This window comes from Penaeus vannamei, chromosome 41 (assembly GCF_042767895.1).
Source record: "Penaeus vannamei isolate JL-2024 chromosome 41, ASM4276789v1, whole genome shotgun sequence".
Taxonomy (NCBI): domain Eukaryota; kingdom Metazoa; phylum Arthropoda; class Malacostraca; order Decapoda; family Penaeidae; genus Penaeus; species Penaeus vannamei.
The window spans coordinates 10,858,126-10,873,125 of record NC_091589.1 but is presented as its reverse complement, the minus strand read 5'-3'; the positions used below and the strand labels follow the sequence as shown (position 1 = coordinate 10,873,125).

At 39.7% G+C, this 15,000-nt stretch overlaps 1 protein-coding gene across 1 annotated transcript; it reads right to left on the bottom strand.

Moving 5' to 3' along the window:
• Positions 1–3,956: 3,956 nt before the first annotated feature.
• LOC113817057 (uncharacterized) lies at positions 3,957–14,418 on the bottom strand. Its single transcript, XM_027369058.2, has 4 exons — positions 14,261–14,418; positions 7,244–7,339; positions 6,243–6,420; positions 3,957–4,740 (listed from the first exon to the last, which is right to left on the bottom strand). The coding sequence occupies exons 2-4, from the start codon at positions 7,337–7,339 to the stop codon at positions 4,595–4,597; spliced, it is 420 nt and encodes a 139-aa protein (XP_027224859.1). The 5' UTR covers positions 14,261–14,418; the 3' UTR covers positions 3,957–4,594.
• Between the last annotated feature and the right edge of the window lie 582 nt (positions 14,419–15,000).

Below are 15,000 nucleotides of genomic sequence, written 5' to 3'. Positions count from 1 at the left end.
TCATAATTTAGCACCTCCCCTCCCCTCCCCTCCCTTAATCCCTTGTTCGTTGTCGTCATGTGCGTGGGGGGGGGGGGGGGGGCTAGGAGGCTTCGGCCCTCAACTGATTTAGCATGGTATTTTCTTCCTTTTTTCGTCCCCTTCTTTAGTCCACATCATGTGAGAGCCGTGTCGAGAGAATGAAAGTCTGGCTTGGGGTCAGTCCTTGAACGGCCTTCGTACTCCGTTTGCTTCTTCTCTTTATGCCCTTTTCACTATCTACGGCGTTCTACAACGTCTGACTTTTTTTTCCTGAGAATCCATAAACATTGCCTTATCAACAAAGATGTTTTACGATAGGGTGAAATTAGGGGGCGAAACACCCGGTAATGTTTTCAATTGGCCGTTCAATGGTCTTAGAATTTGGTGCGGCAGTTTTTTTTTTTTTCCAATAAATCAATAAATAATGTATCACCAGGCAAGACGGGTTCACCTACTCACGCACGTACACTTAAGCATTCTAATCTCCCTTTCATTCTCAGTTATACATATATAACTTAAAATAACGTAAATTAACACGATATATCGATGAATCTACAAATATATTTTTAGTTGGTAAATAATAAATGGAATACAGATACTCGTATGGTAATTCGCAGTAATAATAATTTACAATATGCATATCTTCTTATGCAATTCAGTTTACAAAAACGAGCCAATATTATTGAGCTAAAAGGTTTCGAAACAATGTTTTTGCATGTCCATTTTCCATTAAGTAAGAACAGTGCGTATGATTAAGGGGTTATGAGATGTCTGGATTGCCAATGTCCAGGGGTGCTTCAGCCCAAATGATTCATATTGGTTTATACAAGTTTCCAACAATAAGAATTCCCTACAGAAGCAGAAGGAATTTAATAGATACAAGTATAGTTAACTTTATCCCCGAAGTACACAAAGAAAATGAATATATATATTACTTTTACATTTATACAAATCCTGGCAGAAGCAAATAGTTTTATAAGTATTTATATAATTCCTACGTAGCGTCTTTCCTCAATATATATAATACAAAAGTGAAATGCTGTATTTCGATGTATTAAGCGACCAGGAAGTTGCACAGGAGAGCACCACGTCATGTAACATCACCTTTAACCGATACAAGTGTTTACGGAGAATGTTTAATCATTTATTCAAAGCAAGCAAACTTAACGAACATGCTCACATTCAAGCCTTCAACTCGGCTATGCGAAATATCCGAGACTTTTCCTCCCCCGTCTCATTATGCATATTAATTAATCCGTTACGCGCAGAGATTCATCTTCGGGGGAACATTGTACGCAAATCAGAACCGCCTTCTGACGTGGGGTCGGCGTTATTTATATTTCTCCTCTATCAGATTTTCCATATATATGCAAATTTCAAGACAGGGCTGGTGTCTGAAGTATGCCAACTCTTCTTCTTAAATGCCAAGACTGCAGATGGGGGAGATCCTTCCTTAGAAACAAGTTGAAGGTAAAAAGCAAACGTGAACTGGTGGTAATATGGGAAATCGTGGTTACTGTCTTAATAAATCCGATCATAAACTACAAAAATATTCAAATTAAGAGGCTTAAATTATTTACTTCATAAATAAATAAGACATACATCAGTACTATTTTTTTTTAAGTCTGCAGTGTCGTTGAGTAAATGGGGATAACATGATTTTGGGTTAATTTATATGAATCCGAATTCATCCTTGCAAGTTAAACCTCTAAGACTAGCATGCATTACAAATATCAAAGTTGACTATTCCGTAAGCAAGTTCCCAGCAATCATTTCGTTTTTTATTCCATTGGTTACATAATCCATATTTTGCTATGAGGTACATTCAACATTGTTCTAAAAAATGTATTCAGTAGCACGAATATTGTCTAACCCCGGGGTCGCTAATACCCATTATTAACATGAATGGACGCCACCCGCAGGAACGTCCCTTCCTCAGTGACGTGAATGGACATCAACTGTCATGGGCATTCTTCGATGGTGTGACATGGGTTATAAAGATATATTTGGTTATTATTTTTTCTAGGCCAGTGAATCCATTTTAAATTTTCAGTTATAACAATGTTGGAATCTAAAGAATCTGAGAACTATCCTTTCCAAAATATAAGGGAAATGGAAAGGTTTATAAAAAATGAGCCAACTTAAGGCACGATCGGCGGGTAAAGATGACTTTGCAGGCGAGAAAACGAGTAGTTTGTCCGCCCGTGATGTGATCTTTCTTCGTACCCGCCCGTCTACCGTCTACCGTCACGCCCGCTTGTGTGGACAACTTTTGGCAAGCGATTTATAAACAAAAAAAAAAAGAAATATGGAGCCATGAACAGAGGTAAGCCAGGTTCTTTTTTATATGTGGGCAACAAAGAGATTGAACACCTTTCTTCCTAAGTGCAATCAGGGCTGGAATTCTACGGAAACAAAAGACGGCCGACTGATGGTGACGTCACTACGATTTGTTCCGAAAGGTCATTTTTGTTTTGCATACCTACAGACGTTTTGATAGAAAAAAATGTTTAAAACCGAGATAATTTCCCATGTTTAACTCAAACATGGATATTGCTGAACCCATCCTGCTATGAACTGATATGATGTGGCGGAGGAAATTTCATGTCACTTCACCTGGTCTTCTAGCAAGGCACCATCAAAGGCAGAGCCACAGTCCCATAGGTGACTTTAAACCTTTAGCCCAACAACATTCTATAAATAGTCGTTTACGTTTTAAATAAATCATGTTTACAGGTTCAATGTCGCATTTTTTTTAAGTTGTACATTTAATACAATTTCTATAGAGATGCGAGTACATTTTATGTTCTTGAATGTTGTATTATTGGCTTAGTAATGTATTTATTGTATATTGTATGCAGTGCAATAAATAAGAAAGTAACAGACTTTGATCCTCCGCACTGTAACTAAGCTAATATTCATCCGTTTATAATAGTGTATGGTCCAATTTTATTATTCATATCCGTTTTCTCTTGATCTGATGTATAGAGAACGGCAGAAATGCTGCTACGGAAAAGCGGGTAGCCGTGAGTGCAAGTGCTTTATCACCCATAGTCCTCTTTATAAATTACCAACTGCAGCAGAAATATAGTAATGTTTACGGCCTACATCACACCTGAGTCCGTTTATATCATTCTGATTATCGTGCATCATTGCTCGCCAAGGGACTGAGTCGTTTACTTAAACAGTAGCCTGAACCGAGAGTTGAAATGAAAAGTATTGCTTGAATCATAAATGTATCTTGGCAACATATACTACAGGTCTTTTGCGACAACCTGTACTAGGGATATCAATATTACTGCAAATTATCCGAATGCGACGATAGAGCTATGACTTCGGCGTCAATTGGAGATTGGAGTTACTGATCAATGATTCTGTAGGTCATGATGTAAGAACTCGCACAAAATTGCAATACAAGTAATAGATTTGCAAAAGTTAAGTGAAGACGTTATTTAGATAAGATAAACAAGTTACAGATTTAGTAATCCGAAGTCTAGGCTCCATCATCGCATCCGTAATGGTAGTAACGATGGCGGGAATTACTACAGCTAATAAAGAACTGAATTTTAAAGAGCATATTTATCTATTGCGAATAGCGATTGAGTAAGTCTTTTAATTCAAGATTTTACTCAATCTTTATTCACATGTACTTATGAAAACCGGAATGGTGCATGTTTGTCCACTGTTAATTTCAATAGATATTCAGAGATAGAAGAATTCAATATACGAGTGCAAGAAAAAAATCAATTTATACATTTGAAATAGATTTGTAAATCATGTCTACTTTCCATTTTTGTTTATCTTGATCAATTAGTTTCATCATTTACCGTCTATCATTTCATTTACAAGGTCATAATAATCGATTTCTTATATTCACAATTATATATCAAATTATCTATCTTTAATCATTATGAAAGGGTAATAAACGAACATGCCTGGGATATCACTTTATAAATAAAGTTATCTGTACATATACTATAACACATGGAAAGAGAGACTATAAAAAAAATGGAAACTGATTAAACAAACAAAAAAAATACAAGGTAGCGGAAGGTGTATACTACAAAAGCTTAAAATAAATAAATAAGGAGAAAGAAGGAACAACTAAACAAGAATAAAAAACAAAGAACAAAACAAAAATTACAAAAATTATGACGCAAAGCAAAAAAATTAAAAGAATATGCAAGTGCAGAGAAAATGAAACGAAATAATTTGAAAATGAGATTTAAATGGCGTAAATAATTGCAGAAAATAAATATAGTTATGCGAAGAGAATGAAAATAACGTTAGAGAAATAACGTAATAAAGAAAAGCAAAAGAAATATTCATTTTTAAAAATATATATGTTAAAGAGGAAAGAAAACAAAAAAACTGGAAAAAGAACAAAATCAAGTGAACGGGTGATAAAAATGAAACAATAACAAAATAGCAAATTAAAAAAAACAATTTCTCCTAAACACTTCATCCTCTTCCTTATCCTTACCCCCCTTCTTCCTTTTCTTTCCTCCCTCTTCCTCTCTCTCTTTCTCGTTCCTTCTTATCCTTCTATTTCAGTCCTTCCATCCTTCCATCCTTAGAGATTCAGGAGCTTCGGAATCGCATCTAAAGGATTCGTGAAGAGGGTGAAGAAGGGACCGAATCCTACGTAGTGTCTCACGAGGATCTGCGCGTAATAGAGGTATCCTTCGCTGCCCACGATCTTCGCCATGGCTGCCGGACCTGAGGGGGAGAGGGAGAGGAGTGAGAGGGGGGGGAGGGAGAAAGGGAGTTGTAATGATCGGCTACGATATACATCTACAGATCAACCAGGATGTAATAAAAACCCTGAAAATATGTTTTCTCATCATATCATCTGACGTCGAGGATGGCGGTCGCACACTAAAAAAATTCAAATCACCTCATTTACACACAGCCCCCTCAAAGAAACCCTGGGAGAAGAAAATGATAAAGGGACTGATTTACACGCACACGCACACACACGCTCACACGCACCAAGAACTTGTCCCGGTCAGAGAGCTGAACTCCACAGCGCAAAGACTTGCTATAATTGCTTCAGGAAAAAATCGTCTGCATTACTTGTGATGATAGAGATGGAATAGCTCTGCGGAGGAGTGCTGGCTTTGTACTCTTAAAGGTTCCGGAATTAAGCTAAGGCGGTTCCTCTTCGTCAACTCGGTACTTGCATCATGCTGGGGTCAGAGTCACGGCGAAAAAAGAACAGGCTAATCTACCGCATCTAACTTTTACCCCAAGTTTCGTATGTGTAAACAAAAACTAAAATATCTATGGAGTGACGTATTTCATACCATCTACGGTGCGTGTGTTAAATCTCTTATGCTAGCAAAAAAAATAATGTTTCATTAATAAACTATAATGTATGGGCTTTGTAAGCAATTCGCTATAACTATAGGCAAATTCTATAACTTGAGCTGTAGGATACCAGCTCCTAAGGCTTAAATCCGTAAAAGACCATATAGACTTGCAATAATTGTTGATTTAAAGATGCAAATTAAGATTTCATTGCGTTGTATTTATCACTCGTATCGCTCCTGATGCTATACAAATAAATGGTTATTCATATCCACTCTAAGATACAGCCTTCACGAATGAGTTTAAAAACATTGTACATACCTCAATAAAACTGAGGAAACGGCAAGGGCTTGGCACTCCAGACACTATTTCGAAATAACCTTACAATTCTAAAAATAGACTGCTTAAAAACGGATCCAGGAATATATCCGCTGAAATCACTAACTGCATGCATCATAGTATAATCTTAACGTCATGCGTGTGAAAGATGACCTGGAAAATATGCACCGAGGGATACACACATTTATGACGCCCAGGTGCTGGCACTACGACAATGAGTTCCATAAAGTGCAGTGATCTTGGAAGAAAAATTGTTACAAAAACTTACCAACGCAACAAAAGACTAGCTGCATATATATATATATATATATATATATATATATATATATATATATATATATATATATATATATATATATAAACACACACACTAGTTCATGTGACATGCATGATATATATGAAATTCCACATCAGTTATAAATGAAATAATCACAGTTCTTGGACCCTTATTAAATTATTCTGCACTTACACTCTGAACATAAGTGGGTGAAAAAATAAAACTAAAAGTTGGAAAACAAGAAATCAATTCTTAAAAAAAGGTACTCAAAACAAAGTATCAATTAAACACTCACTAAATATGAGAAACGAAGTAGCCCGGAAGGCAGCAGCCAGGAAAATAGAAGCTGTGATTTTAAAAAGAGGGACAAAGACCGCTGCAAATATGATGGCCATCAGAGTGAACGCAGCCTGGCTCCATGGCAACGCTGCGGTGGACTCCCTATCTTCAGCGTAGTATTCCGTGACAATTTTCTATGATGTGGGAGAAAAAACTGGTATTCAAAGATAACGGTGAGGGGGAGGTATGAGGGGTGGACGGGAAGACAAGGCTGGATGGGGAGCATAAGATGGAAGGGAAGGGGAGAGAAGGGAGAAGGGTGGATTATGGGCAGAGGGAGACAGGTGGCTTTCGGGGGAGGATAAGATAGGTGAAAGGGAGAAGGATGGATGGGGGAGAACGATAAGCTGGATGGGGGGGAGGGTGAAGGATAAGAGAAGAACCCCCAGCTGTCCTATAGTAACTGACCCAAATTTGATACAAAAATATTTTACAACTTTTTAACTTCACCTAATCTACATTATCCTTTTAGATTCCACCATCTTTAATTCATATATCTGAGAAATGTTATTAATATAACAGGACAGGGGATAATCTCTAAAAACAAACTTTCCTCTATGGGATATTTACTCAAATACAAAATCTCGATGCTAACTAGTGCCTTCTTTTCCTTTGGCAATTAGGGTGTCGAGTGACCCAATACGAATTTAAGCGAGACAAGTTACTAAGCTCTAACCTATGATGTAATTGGAATGGTCACAGTTGACAGCTGGTTTTGCTTTACTGGTAATCTTTTTAACTAGTATGTAATAATTTGGAATGTGATATCCAAGATGGCTTTTGATATCTAATGATGGGTTGTACTGTGATATAGATGACTAAAGGATGAATTTACATGAGAATAACCGAAATAAGGAGGAAAGCATCTGGCAACATTCATAATGTATCCTGTTGCGTGAGGTACCGTGTAGGCCGTAATTGACGGCATAGGACTAAAAACAAAGAAAAAACACTAACATATAGTTCTACCGCCAAATCTCGAACCGATTCAGACTGCATGGACATGGATCCGTCTGTTTCCTTCCCGGCATCGGCATCGTCTTCGTTAAACATCTGCAAAAAAGAAGAAAAAAAAAACGAGTTTCTATGATCGTAGGCAAAGAGATTTATATGGGTATACGAATCTTTTGAAATGGGAAGAATATAGAATATCTGAGATAGTTTCTTTGAGGATTTTTACCAATAAGCAATGTCTAGAACAGTCATTCAAAATGTTTTAACTCGCAAGACAAAAAAGTATCTTAAAAGGAAAGGAGGTTGCGGTGAGGATAGATCACTACCATCGAAGCAACTACATACACTAAGAGGTCTGTGGTTTTGTAGCCGTTGGCAGAAAATTGCCAAAACTAAGCAGCGGAAGCAGTGCTCCTTCTCCGTTAGTGACTTCAAAGGAACATTTCTGGAAGACGCACACATCCGTCCATCGGAAATTGTGTGCTTTATTAATCACTGGCTGGAAAAGAAGTGGAGCCACAATACAATCTTTGAAAATCTTGGGTGGGCAGAAAGAACGAGCATTTACTGGAGGAGCTTCTGCTCCGAAGTAACGGCTCACTGTGTCAAATCAAGACCCCATAGGAGGGAAGGACATCACTGTGGAGATTGACGTGTCTTGCTTCGGGGAGTGGAAGTACGGTCGCGGACGGGAGCTAAGTAATATCTGGGTGTTTGGAGGCATAGAGGGAGTCGAAGAAGTCCTTCCTTATTCCTCTCTACTAATCGGAGGAGACACTGGTCCCTCTGATAAAGAAGTATATCCTTCCGGGTACCGTTATCTGCAGTGACGGTTGGGGAGCCTATCTTGGTCTCGACAAGGAGGGTTATACACGTGTTATCAACCACTCCAAAGAGTTTGTTGATCCTAGCAACCAATTTATTGGAAGAGGCTGAAGACCGTTACGCGCGTAGATAGAGGAAAATGTAATCTTAAGATGCACAGGCCTTATATTTAGTTAAACGGGGGGAAAACGCGGCGCGCAGAGCCCAAGTCCAAAACAGCCTTCCACAGGCAGAGTTTTGTATATGTTTACATTTTCTCTAAGCTCGTTTTCTATATGTTTCATTTTCTGTTATTCCATTTTCTATAACTGCGTTTTCTATGAAGGTCACGTTTTCGGAGCACCACTTTCAACCAACCTGGAATCATTGCCGATTACTAATTATTTTTATACATTATTTTGTTATTTATAATGACATTTCCTCAAATCAATTTATGCTTATACATTATATGTTGTATTCTGTGTAATGTGGTTAATTTACCATACTGCCTTGTTACATCAATTGCCTCCCATTCAGAACAATACCCAATCTTACATACGTACTCACTTGCCTGTAAGCCGCCACCATGGCTACATGTAGTGATTTTTGTGCGGAGTGTGATATGGGGTTAGTTTAAATGTTTATTATTTATATTATTAAATGTTTATGTATTTTCAAATATAAATTTGTTTTTGCTTATATAATAGATCTTTTTTTTTGTTAAAATTATTATATGATAGGTATGGGCACTTCTGGGAAAAGTACGGCACCCAGCCTTCCCTCTAGCTTGATCTTTGCCGTACACATAGCCTCATTTTGGAGCCCATGAAATGTCCCAAATGCGACGGCGAATGCCGTCGCGATGATAATATAAATTCATTCAGGTGCGACAAGACCCCCCCCCAAAAAAAAAAAAATCGAAAAGTTGGATGCAATTTCAAAAAATCACTTTTTAAGAACACCTGGTTTGATAATAGTAAGATCGATTTTGAAATGAATTTAAAATTTGTAAATTTGTATTTGAGAGGTTTTCTTGCGCATCTGCACGGAGCGAGTTTAATTTCCAAAACCGGACTATTTGCGATTGGGCGAGCTTCTGCCGGGAGGTTTTAATTTTCTGGAGTTTTGAAAATCAATCCGACAAAATTGGTGGGTCAATGGAAATTGTCGAGATTGATGAATCTAAATTTGGTAAACGGAAGTATAACGTAGGTCGTGTCATAGAAGGTCACTGGGTTTTTGGAGGGGTATGCCGCAAGAGAAGGGAATTTTTCCTCGTTGCCGTGGAGACGCGTGACTCTCTTTACTTAAATTAAAGAGCATATCCACCCAGTGACAACGGTCATTAGTGATTGTTGGAAGGCATACAGCTGTTTGGAGAAAGAGCTATCAACATTTAACTGTGAATCATTCATATAATTTTGTTGACCCCAAAAGTAAAGCGCACACAAACACCATCGAGCGGAAATGGAGGGAAGCGAAAGTCAAAGTGCCCCGCTTCGGCAGGAGGACATACCACTTCGCCGGGTACTTGGCTAAGGCCATTTTTCAAATGAAGTACCCGGCGGAGAACAAAAGATTCCATCAATTCCTCCTTGCCGCAGCTCGCCTGTACCCTCCGCACTGTGACGGTATGTGTTAAATGTATTGATATTGTCATTTGGTAATAATTTGACATCGTGCTAATAAGGGGTGTGGGGTAAATTATTTTGGGCAATCCTAATTAAGGCAGCCACGGAAAGTGTAATGGAATTAATTAATATTGTTCGTACATGCAGGGGAATTCAACAAAATTGTGGGGACCTCACTGGTCGTGCGAGATTTCTGAAAACTACGGCGAAATACCCCCAGGGAATGTTGTCCTAGTTTTGTTAGGTTAAGAAATTTCGTCGAGATATCGGCAAAACGGACACCGGCGCGGCGCATGTTTCGTTCGGATTTTGCATTTATTCCTAAATTTTCAAATTTTATTCAACTATTTCTCCCGCGGGTGTGTGTCCTACGTGCCCCTGAAGATTGAAAGGGGTAGGGGGGAAAATAACGAAATTGGGGCGGGTGTCTTACTTATAATTACCCGGCGGGGAAGTCTCATAACTGAGGCGCGACAACTGGAGGTTAGTACGTTTTAATTTGTTTTAAACGAGAACCGGCAAATTGCACATATTGCACGGATTATATATCATAATTATTAATAATATGCGTGTTACAATAAGTGTTTAAGACTAATTTTACAATAACCGCATTAGTAGTTAAAAGTATGGTAATTTTCTATATTACCTTCGCCTCTCCAATACCAACGATTTTGGTATCGTTGGATTCCTCTCACTTTGCACAATCCAAATATGTAGGTTTTATTGCGCGGAAACCCCCCGTTAGCGCAAACTTGGGCCCTATATCGGGGGCAACGATGTCGAAGCGGCGGTCGGGGCAGCGGACGTAATATAGTAATTTTGACGATTTTGGTATTGTTAGATTCCTCTCACTCTGCACAATCCAAATAAGTAGGTTTTATTGTGCGGAAACCCCTTGTTAGCGGCAAACTTGGGCCCTATATCGGCGGCGACGATGTCGGAGCGGTGGACGTAATATAGAAAATTACCGTATTAATATAACCCACAGTGAAAATATCCATGGTTATCCATATGACATTTCATTGCAGGGGGCTGCGACCCCCCCCCCCAGTGGGGGCTGCCACCCCCCAACCCCGCCGAGGAAACAAATATCCACCACATTCACGGCAGGATAGAGCGCACACGAACTAGATGCGGAGCCGATAACTTACCCTACCATAACCGGTAATTGTTGAAGACCGCGACGCACCCTCGCAGAGACTAAGTCGAAAAAAAATGATGTTTTTCTGCATGAAATCCTATGATTTCATCGATTTTCGGCGTTGTTTCTTTTGCGAATGAATCGTTCAGGAGATCGAGTACCATTTCTCCATCGACGATCTTGATTTGATAGTCCCGTTAGCAGGGGAGGGCATGAAGTATATCAGGGAAATTATGGGGTAAAACAAGCTTAAATAAGAAGAATAACGATCAAAAATGCATAAAACTAGCACAAAAAGCGCTTAAAATCGGCCAATGAAACTCTACGGATGTAACCGCCATCTTTGAAAGTTTACGGACTGACGCGAAATAAATCAAAAACTCTACGGGAAACCAACCCACATTTCGACAAAAAATCTACGGGAATTCACACGTTCCAACCCCCAAAAACGTATTAACCAATAAACCAACCAACCTAATATATCAATATAAATTGCCGTGACTAGGCGTGCCCTTCGGGCACTGCCTGAGGGGAGGGTTGATGGGGGGCAAGCCCCCCAACACCCCCCAGGACACATTCTCTCCACCACGGTATGTACGGCAAGACAGAGCTGCATTCACACCGTAAAATAATAAACCAAATACCTTTATATAAGGAAACGTGAAACTTTCGTTTCTTTGTACTGTTGGGATTGCTTCGATTTTAATCACCTTTTTCGTCCTTTGGAGCTCTTGATGGGCTCAGATATAAAACTGGGATGGTTACTGAAGTCGAATTATTCTTCGATGCCACTGTAAAGGTCTTAAAAAAAACCAGAATCACCACAACACTGGAAACGCAACATTTCTCACCTGCTTTCAATCTCGAAGTGAGCGGGTTGGTGAGCTGTCAACCTGTGGCTGGCGCAAGAAAGTGTGAAACACTCGATGCGCAGGATTCGATATGAGGGTATAGATAAATATAAAAATATGCAATTGAAGTATAATAACATTACTAAAAGACTTTAAAGGTATAAATGCGTACCAGCAGACACATAATTAGCCAAATATCGTTTTGACAAGCGCGTAATGATACACGGACTAGTTCGCGAACGCAAAAATGCGTTCGTGGGTCAGTGTCGTGTTTTTCCTCGCAAGGTAAACAAGCTCATCGACTTTGAATTTGAAAGGCGGCCGCGCGTTATATTTTCGTCATTTAGCGGTGACTATAAGGCCGGTGCATCTTAAACTATACGCTATCCCCTTCTATTTTTCCCGCTCTATAAGATGGCGGTGTCCATTTTCCTCTATCTACGCGCGTCGCGGTCTTCAACCTCTACCGTGTTATTTAACCCCGCATTTTCCCTGGAACCTTCCATGCCCTCCCTTGTAATCGAGGCCAAGTTTGTCGCTAACGGGGGTTTCCGCGCAATGAAAACTATATATTTGCAATGTGGACAGTGAGGAATCCAACGATACCAAAATCGTCGATATCGGAGAGGCGAAGGTAATATAGAAAATTACCAAAATTATTAACGGTTTGACACAAGTTCGTTGGTTAATGTTATGTTTCGGTATTCAGGTTCGTATGATTACGAAAATGTATTATAATGTAAAAAAAAATAATGTGTATCATATATCGAGTTCGTCCGCATTACGTTTTGCGCTTGTTTAATTTAGCGGTGTTTCATTCGGTGTCCGTCGGACAAAGTTTGGCTCTTATTTTTTATTATAAAGCCTTTCTATTGTTGCCGTGATATAAATTTAGGCTCGTCTTTCATATAATTACAATTTGTGTAGATGTTTAAGTGGTATTTATTTTATTTAGACATTTACAGGTTACTATTGACATCGTGCATCCCCCCCCCCCCCCCCATGTAACTTCGTGAACTCGATTTCTCCCCCTCATCCTTCCCCCCCTCCCCCCTAGGAAATTAGGCTCTGCGAGGACCCCCTCACCCCTTTGGAGGGGAGGAGGGGGTTCCCCCTTTGGAGGGAGACAAGGACCCCCCCCACGTTTGGAACTCGTCTCTGCGAGGGTGCGTCGTGGTCTTCATCAATTACCAAAATATTTATCCTCAGAATATCAAAAGACTCTGGAGAGACGTGAAAGAGTGGGTGCAACGCCAGGCTATACCCTCCTCAGTCTGAGCAACCAGCCGTCGCTCCCGTTCCCACAGACCTCTCAAGGCGCGCCTTCTCCCGCTCCCTCAAGTGATACTGACCACCCACAACCCGGCCCCTCTTCTGCATAGGTATGTTGTAAGGCTTAATTTTACCCTAGTTACTGTGCATAAGGTACTTCGTGTGTGTAAGACCAATATGTGGGAGCGCCCGATGCCTGGTCTGACCGACGCTCTCTCCTGCCGTGAATACGTGTTGGATTCTTTGTTTTCACAGCCCCCTTCAATGTGCAATTCTCGTATCTACGATCGGCATAAGGGAGCGCGCAATACCGGGTGTGTCCGACGCTCTCTCCTGCCATGAATATTGGAGGATTCTTTGTTTTCCTGGGCGGGGGTTGGGGCGGCTGCCCCCCAGGAGGGTGGTTGCATGGGGTAAAGCTCCCTTCATTAGGCAGTAAAGTGACACATGGTACCGTTATTACTGTAGTAATCGAAAATTTCACACTATACTCTTGATATGAAGAGTGGCACGACTCTGGTATGGAAAGGACACTAGCCATTTGCGACGGATCCGAACACCAGAATCAACCTAACCAAAACAAAAGGAATCTAACGAATCTAGTTTTGTCCCGAAAAGCGTTGGTGACGCTTTTTTTCTAAATTTACCAATCGATTTATATGGGTTTTATCTCCCAACTCACACCCGTCCTCACACTGCATATTGTCTGAAAAACTTTGGCTAGGCTTATAGAAAAAGACCGTTTTAGACGTTTTTTTAAATTGTATGTATTACGTTTCGACATTCACCGGTTTATGGTGACATCGTGAAATCCAATATATCCATTACCCCCCCCCCCCCCTTGGAACTCTGCGAGTGCGCGTCGCAGTTTTCAGCAATTACCTCGAAAACGTCCATAATCGTTGAAATCTGTGGCTTTCCTGTAGAAATGCATCAAATTTGTTTAAAAAGAAAGCCAATACCCTGTTATCCCTACAGACCAAAGTGGCCAGATTAGAACTTCCCGAAAAGCGACCTGAATATTCATTTTAAAGTTATGAAAATTAAGAGTAATTTCATCTACTGCTGCCCGATTTGGCAACATGATCTTCCAGCCTATTCAAGTGTATTTAGATGAACCACAGTTAATAAATTTGGTTAATTTCATTACTACCTTTCCGTCAGTTGTTATCCGTCACTGCTGCATTTCCATTTTGAAAACCACATCGTTTCCTTCGAAAAAAAAATGTACATACCACAGCCATAAAAACAACAGTATACAAACCAATAAATATGGAAACTAAAACCGTTCCACAGCCACTAAATCTATCTCAAAACCTACCGTGTATTATAAAGCGCCGCCGTAGACACACACCTTCCTCTGCCTCTCTCGAATGCTATCCCAGAATTGCTGCGTGGCCGGCTGTGACGCGCTGTCGTGGCTGAGTCGAGTTCCGAAGCTTCGAATCATGTGAGCTTTCGGAACAAGTGATTTCGAAGTCTTTTTCTGTATGATTTCGGAAAATGGGGAAGGCTAGGTTAGGTTAGCAACTCGAGGCGGTGTTATGGTGTCTAGTTTGATGATTGTTCAGCGAAAATATAACCATTAAAATCATTATTGACCATCCTTTTTGAAAATTGAAGAGATCAAATTGATCGACCATATTCACGAAGCATCCGTGACTTTTGTGATGCCATCAAAATAAACCCCATGTGTGTTTTGTTTTTCCAAAAATTGAATCAGAAGGCATTACACCTCGAGTTGCTTGTGATCTAGCTTTTTCTTTCTAAAAATACAGCTTGAAATTATGATAATATAAGGGAGAAATGTTGCATTTATGAGTAGATTCTTTGAAGGTTTTATGTTCAATTCATGTTGAATGAAATGTAAAGATAACATAGAAGGAAAGAGCAAGAGACATTCGATTGTTTTCTTGTTTTATTTTTTCTTCTTTTCTTTTCCACCTTATTTTGAAGGCTACGCACGTTCTGATTTTATCTGCGAGAACACAGAAAATAGTTGAATATTAGATTTATGCATCCGATTCGTCTTAAAATATCACCAAAGGCCTTTTCTTTATC